The 8,282-nt window shown below is 29.1% G+C and overlaps 1 protein-coding gene across 1 annotated transcript; it reads left to right on the top strand.

Annotated features, from left to right (window-relative positions):
- The first annotated feature begins 5,815 nt into the window (after window positions 1-5,815).
- Window positions 5,816-7,796, top strand: LOC130504977 (protein IQ-domain 26). The gene is made up of 3 exons (XM_056999581.1): window positions 5,816-6,474; window positions 6,751-6,933; window positions 7,022-7,796. The coding sequence occupies exons 1-3, from the start codon at window positions 6,085-6,087 to the stop codon at window positions 7,622-7,624; spliced, it is 1,176 nt and encodes a 391-aa protein (XP_056855561.1). The 5' UTR covers window positions 5,816-6,084; the 3' UTR covers window positions 7,625-7,796.
- Window positions 7,797-8,282: the final 486 nt, after the last annotated feature.

The raw sequence follows: 8,282 nt of genomic DNA, 5'->3' as shown, positions 1-8,282 counted from the left end.
TTTTTAGCATTTTTAATGCATGCCATTATTAACTAATTGCAAACTTTAAAAAACTTAGTTGCACTTGTTAGATTTTTATTGGCTTAAAATTATGAAAAGAAAATCACAAAAATTTATGCAAATTTAATGTGTTTTATTTAAAACGTATGAAAAATCTAAAATATGTAACATTTTGAAATGGAAAGAGTATTGTTTTAGTCTTGTTTTAGTTAAAAAGATACACTGAATTCCATTGGGATTCACCGTAACAAAGACATTGAATAATAGGGTTTTTAATAGATTTAAATAGTAGATCTATTCTCTCCGTTCCTAAAAGATAGATGTTCTAGAGAAAAAAAATTGTTTCAAAAAGATAGATGTTTTATATTTTTAATACAATTTTTGTCAACTAATAATGAAAAATTGTGAAGTTCAAAAATATTAATTCTAATTCGTAAAATCTTATTGGTTTAAGTATTAAGGAAATATAAAATTACAGAAAACGATGCATTTATAGCTAAACTTTAATATGTTTTATTAAAAAGTGTGAAAATTCCAAAACATCTATCTTTTGGAAATAGAAGGATTACTAAATACTCGATCAAATAACATTAGATTTATTGCTGAATTTGAATTACATTCAATTCTGTTAAATACCCTATTCAATGACACCCTTACTGATTTAAGATCTTCTTTAGAACTTGCAATTGTCCATTTAGGCCTCGAGATAATAAATTGGTAGACCAAAAATACACTCCATAATCCATTAGAAGTATTATACTGGCTTTGTACTATTTTAAGTGATGTTTAAGGTTTTTACACAAAGATTAAGAAAATACAAATTTCTATGGAATTATCTTGGTTACATAAAATTGCATTAAATAAAATCAGTCTAACCAATAAGAAAAACATGTAGTATTTTGTAATTGGTTGCAAATTTCAATTGACATTAAATTTTATCTAGAAATGTGAAAACCTCACTTATTATGAAGCAAAATAAAAATGCTTAAACATCATTTAAAATGGTACGGAGAGAATATACAAATACTACGAAAACTACATCATGTTATGTGTGAAACTACTGGTAAACGCACTAAAACATGTTGCGGTGCGCAATTAATTTATAATGTAACAAGGGACGGACCCACATTATCACTAGAGGGGTCATCTGACACCACAAAAATCTAATGAAGTGTTGATTCTGTACAATAAGTTGGCAAAATTTCAGTAGCATAATTGGTAAAGTATGACTTCTAAACCCCCAAAAAACCAGGGTTCAAACTCATTAATGTCCCTTTAAATGTTTTTGACTCCATTAAAATTCATTGCTGCGTCCGCCCCTGAATGTAACAGAGTCCATCCCATCAACTAGGAGTCATCTCCAAACTACATTGTGTTGAACTGTGGTTGGACAATGAAACTCTTGGACAATCTAGTGGTTTAACTCTTACATTATGAATGGTAAAAACAATTAAAACAGTGGTAAAAAACAATTAAAAGAGATGCAGATATTTAAATCAGACATATCAAATACAGTACTTTGTTGACAAAAAACAGTTTATTATAATTTTGAATAATAAAGCTTGGAAGATTATTCTGATTCACCTAGAATGGTTTTAAATTTACTAGTAGTGCTTAGAATATTTTTAATGTGATGATAACATGTGGAACACTATTAGAAATCACTACTTTATTAATAACTTTTTTGGTCAATATAATTTATTACTTGCATTTTTACAAATTAATCTCACACACCATATGTGAAAGATATTTAAACAACAAACATATAAAGGTTATAAATAATCTCTTTGATATATATATTTTAAAATGATTCATGTGTTATAATTTTACACATAATAAAACACATTAAATTTTGATTATAAATTAACTATTTTGTAATTAATTATTTTCTACAATTTTTAGTCAATAGAGATTTAATAAACATAATTATTTGTTAAAATATTACATTTTACTATTATTACCTAATAAGATATATTGAAAATATAATAATTATATTGAAAATTTTAAAAAATTAATTTGTTTTGAAATATTTTGTTTTTGTAAAACATAAATCTTTCTGAAACAAATCATCGAAACACAGTTTACTCAATTTTGATTCATTTGTTTGTCATCCTAGTTTACATCTGATATTAATATCGCATACTCAGCATATAAAACAGTCCTGCCACAAATATAGGTAGTTCACTATTTTGATATGTAAATATTTATGTATCTCATGGTGACCGCACACTTTTTCGGACTAATATATTTCCAACTAATTCAAATTCAATTTTTTTTTAATTTTAATCTAAATTATTTAATTAGTTTCAAATATTAAACTAATCAGAAGATATTTTATTTTTTATTACAACACAAAATAAATAATAGTTCGATACTTCCATTTTTTATTTATTCTATCAATAAACCACACATGTAAAAATAACATTATCATAAATAGCATAATAAAGTTTTATTAATACGTTAAAATATCATATAAGATAAATCTACAAAACCTATGAAATCAAACCTCTCTTCATCAATCTTAATTGCAATTTATATGAATTCTCTCTTGATCCAAGTATATAATGACACCTATTAACAAAATCTAAAATAATTAAAATATACTTCTATTTAACTAAGATTTTATAAACTAAAAGTAATAATCTATATATGTTGTATTTTATAGATTTTATTCTTTACTCATATTATTTAATTGGTAACATAATTTGGTGACATAAAAGATAAACAAAATTCCTTTTAAAAGTAATTAATTAAACAAAATTAAACAATTTAATATTATTAAAGTAAACATAAGATTAACAAAACTATAAAATTATTGCTGAAATTTGATAATACTCAATGATTATTATTATCTGAATATAATGACAATATTTACTAAGTAATCACTAAAAATGTTTAGAAACTAACAGTTCAGAAAGTTATTTATTAAAACTAATGACCCATACTAAATCGTTGAATATGACAAATAAGCTTCTAAAATAATAAAACATTGTAACTAAGTAAAATAACCTAAAATTATCGAGAACATAACAAATAAGCAAAACTAAAATTATCACCTAATTAGTAATTATAATTTATTTTGTATAATTATCTTTTATGTTATTTAAAAGTATCAATAAAACTTATTAGGTTATTATGATGATGATTCTTTTTACGTGTGGTGGCTTGGTGACAAAATAAATAAAAGATTATGAAAATATCAAACTGTTATCTATGTTGCATTGTAATAAAATAGGTAAATTATATATTTTGATTAGTTTAACAATTAAAAAAATTTAGATAATTTAGATTGAAATTAAAAATTATGTTCAAATTTTAGTTAATTGAATATATGTTAGTCCTCACAAATGTGTGAGCCATCATCTAGTCAATATTCCATCTGTTTCTGAATAAGTGTCACTTTGACATTTTTCACACAGAAAGTGAAGGAAATATATGTAAATTGTTATTAATTATATTTCTCTGATCAATAATATTTAAAATAAATAAAATTATTTATAAAATCAATGCAATTTACAATAAATTTTCAGCTGAAAATAAGAATTTGTCTTGGAATTGTAAAATGACATTTTTTGTATAATAAGAAAAAAATAGAATGATACTTATTACGAAACATATGAATTAATAGTATATATATAAAATATGATTAAACATAAAATTACGGGGAAATGAAAATCAATAAATTTACTTTTCATATAATAATATAGATTTTAGATGAAAATATAAATGCTTATCTAGTGCTTCTTTTTGTTACGTTAATTAAAATTATTGATACATTTTTTTGTTCCGGATGTATACATTTTGCTACCCCGACATTCCCATAACCGACTCTAGAATCTATACCCAACTCTACCAAATAAACCACATCCCAAAAAGTACAAAGAAGAACGTTAAAAGGTACATTGTTTCACAAAGTTAATTTCATTTATCGAGGTAGACAAACGCAATGCTACTAACTTCTTTGATTGGTAACGCAAACTCATCATTAATACATAAAGTTTCTAACTTTTTATTTATTTTCCAGAATCGCATTTGTTTCCCAGAAGCTAGCATTAACAATGGAAAGTGTCATGGTCAACGTTCCTTAACCACGGCCATAATTAAAGTTTGGTAATTGGGTATTGCCATTTTATTTCAATAAACATTCGAACTACTATAATCATCAAATCATACACTCATTCCATTTCTAAACCACACTTGATTTAGAAACAATTCAACATGATTCCATAATCAATGCAATTAGCTTAAAGTGTATACTTCATATACCAAATAACAACAGATTAATTAGCGGTTATGATTCATAATTCATTAGATATTTGAACTTAAAATGTTCTGTTTTAGTTTGCATTTAGAAATAAATGAGATTATTTATGGGTTGAGGACTGGAAGTGAAGATAATCAAATTAAGTTAATGACGACAATTACGAGAAGGGTATCTCTAAAATCGAGTAAGAACACAATGCTCCATAAAGACATTTTTTATTACTCAATGGGAAGGCAGAGACACCACTTTTGAATCTCTGAGGAGTGTTTATGTGTAGTTTTAGTTTGAAAAAATAATAAAAAGTAATTTACTCTGTTCGTCTTCATTGTTTGTCTGCAGATCCGTGGTCCGTTGTGTTCGATTTCCTATTTTTCTTTCCATTTTTGCATATTTTAAAGAAGTAATTCGAATAAATAGCTTTATAAAAAATAGAGCGCTCCATCCTTTGTCTTTCCATGACATCATTTTGTCTTGTAATTCAGTACTTCACGAGGTTGTGTCAGATCTTTTTTTACAGATAATTATGCACTGCCCTAAAATCTAGACACTGTAGAAAATATACGGTAAACACAGTATTATTTTAGCTTAAGGTTTATCTCTTCTTTTGTTTTTATCAAATAATTCGCTTTCAAAATTTATGAGTAATGATTCCTACTTTTCACGTTTCAGAAAGTATGATTACAACTGTTGTCAGTTCATTGAAGCTGAATCCAAGGTATTTTCAAATGAAGTAACTGCTTGTCTTACAATTACAAAACTAGAAAAATATTTTCTTCTTATTTTACCAAAAAAAAGTTGTCTTCTTCTTTCTATGCTAAATAATTTTTCTTTGATCAACTGATAAATTTATAATTACATATTTCAAAAGATCGATTTGCTGAGAAAAACAAGTCTAGAGGAGATTAGTGGGAGATAAATTTAAGTAGATTTGATTGATTTAAGAATCAAGAGATTTGTTAAATTAAATTTATAAAAAATTCTAATGAATTTTCATATTTAAAAGTTTATGAAACTATTCTACTACAATGATTTTAAAAATCTTTATATATGCAATATTTTGAATTCTTGTTTCATGAGTTAAAGTGTTAAGAATTTAAATACCAATAAGACTATTTTTTGTAGAATTAATAATCTTTAAAAGTTAGACTTTTTGAATAAATAGATTTCATATGTCATTATAAAATCATCAAACCAATAGCACTTGATTTTATAAAAATGTTAGAATCCATTAACCAATAACTATAAATTTTTAAATTTCTAACAATAATTATAAATGTAATTCCTACTAACACCCCCTTAATTACCCCTTAGCTTCACTTTGACGCTTAAATTAAAAATGTTAGTATTTGTTAATCTTTGTAAATAAAATAGGTTTTTCTGGTAAAACAAATTAAAGCTACAAATTAAATACGTTACCTTATATTTGAAGCTAGATCGTATAAAGAAAAGGTTAGCTAGCTCTTTACCAAACGTTGCATTTCAAACAAAAATTCTCCATAACAAATGTACATAAATAGTTTATTATAATCAACATATTTGTCCCTTGCTCGAGTTGAAATTCAAATACTAGTACTTATATATAAATACGAACATGATGGTTATCTTCAAGAATCTATTTCCATCGCTCCCTCTCTCTCTCTCTCTCAAGTTCTTATCCCTCCCTTTTTGCAGTGCTTCTTTCACTAAACATCATTCTGTTTCTTCTGTTTCAGTGCCATAAAGTTTTACTCTCCATTTCTTCTGGGTATTTGTGATCTCTCACCTCTGAATCTTTTTTACTCTTTAAATCGCGTCAACATCTTTGACTGTTCTTCAAGAAGATGGGCAGAGCATCAAGATGGTTCAAGGGCATTTTCGGTATGAAAAAGAGCAAAGAGAAAGAGAACCGAGTTTCCGGCGATGGCGAAAGTGAGTATTCCGGCAATGGAGGAGGAGAAGCTGGTGGGTCCCTCATTCACCGGAAAGTTCTCCAAGCAGACTCCGTCTGGCTCAGAACATACTTGGCAGAAACAGACAAGGAACAGAACAAACACGCCATTGCTGTTGCTGCCGCCACTGCCGCAGCCGCAGACGCAGCGGTTGCAGCTGCGCAAGCTGCCGTCGCGGTGGTTAGGCTAACAAGTAACGGGAGAGCCGGAGGATATACCGGCGGGAACGGAGTTGAGCGGTGGGCCGCCGTGAAAATTCAAACAGTCTTCAAGGGCTATTTGGTAAATTAATAAACTATCTCCTTAAAACTCTTTTTTTTTTTCATATCGTTTAGACACGAAAGATCGAGTTTTGCCATGTGGGTATAGTTTAGAATCGGATGTCTAAAGAAAAAGCATGTCTGTACGTTGCTTGGTCCTTACACATCTTCCTTAATGAAACAGTACACGTCTTTGTTAATTTCAAAAAAACTTTTTTTTTTCTAATTAAACACATTAATATAATTGTTAAGCTTTTCGTAAGTTTTTTAAAAATATTAAATTTGAATTTTGTTTTAGGCGAGGAAAGCGTTGAGAGCTTTGAAAGGTCTAGTGAAGCTCCAAGCTTTGGTGAGAGGATACTTGGTTCGCAAACGCGCCGCCGAAACGCTACACAGCATGCAAGCTCTCATCAGAGCACAAACTAGCGTTCGGTCTCAACGCATCAACCGTAACAACATGTTACATCCTAGACATTCCCTTGTAAGAAGAACCATTCCCTTCTATTGTCAGTCTCAGTTTCTACCACAGATCTCTATGATCAAACTTATGTTTAATGATTATTCAATAGGAGAGGTTTGATGATTCAAGAAGCGAAGTCCATAGCAAGAGAATATCAATCTCTGTTGAGAGACAGAGCTTCAACAACAACGTGTATGATGAGACCAGTCCCAAGATTGTTGAGATCGACACTTACAAAACGAAATCAAGATCGAAGAGAATGAATGTTGCTGTGTCCGAGTGTGGTGATGATTTCATCTATCAAGGCAAAGACTTCGAATGGAGTTTTCCAGGAGATAAATGCAAGTTTCCCACGGCTCAAAACACTCCAAGATTCTCTTCATCGATGGCGAATAATCATCATTACTATACACCTCCTTCACCGGCAAAAAGCGTTTCCAGAGACGTTTGTTTTAGGCCGAATTATCCTGGTTTGATGACACCGAGTTATATGGCTAATACGCAGTCGTTTAAGGCCAAGGTGCGTTCCCATAGCGCGCCGAGACAGCGTCCTGATAGAAAGAGGTTGTCTCTTGATGAGATTATGGCGGCTAGGAGTAGCGTTAGCGGCGTGAGGATGGTCCAACCGCAACCGCAGCAAGAAAAACGTTCTTCTTGTTCTTATGATCGTCAGTTTCCTCAAGAACCGGCGGATTTTAGATTCTATAATTAGAAATAAGCGTTTCTCGTCCTTGAGAAAAGATGGTCGTTGCTTTTGACTTTCATCAAGGACTTCTTTTATTTTCTTATTATCTTTTGATCTTTCATTTTCTCCCTTTTCTTCGGGCTCTTATTTTTGTAAAGTTTTGCTTTGGAAAAGAAAATGTTAAATTTGTTTCTAGTTATTCACTAGTATACTAGACTACTTACTACACTTCATACTGAAATGTGTTTTATATAATGATAATAAAGAACTTATTATATACATCAGAAAATAAGAAGCTGATTCAAAAGATTATGTACAAGAGTATTATGTTAAGGTTATATCATATAAATAGATTAATAGATTAACTGAACTCGGGTAAATGTTTTGGAGATTTTGAAATTCAAATATGTGTGTAATCGAGAAGATACTAATAACTACTACCTATGATGACGAAATGAGGTTGAAATTTGCAATAAAATTGCGAATCCATGTAGCATCAGGCAAGTACGATATGACGTTATCATTACTACGAAATTTTCAAATTCTTTTGTTATGTTTCTACATCTAATCATTATTAAACCCACCAGGGAATATGATTGGCGGAGGCCGATACGTGTTTACGTCATCATATTCGTTCTTCTGAAACCCAACAATAAAATAAAATTTATTTCAACGGCTTTTGATA

This window comes from Raphanus sativus, unplaced genomic scaffold (genome assembly GCF_000801105.2).
Source record: "Raphanus sativus cultivar WK10039 unplaced genomic scaffold, ASM80110v3 Scaffold1922, whole genome shotgun sequence".
NCBI classification, from domain to species: domain Eukaryota; kingdom Viridiplantae; phylum Streptophyta; class Magnoliopsida; order Brassicales; family Brassicaceae; genus Raphanus; species Raphanus sativus.
Note: the sequence above shows the minus strand (reverse complement) of the source record. Positions and strands in the feature narration are given on the sequence as shown.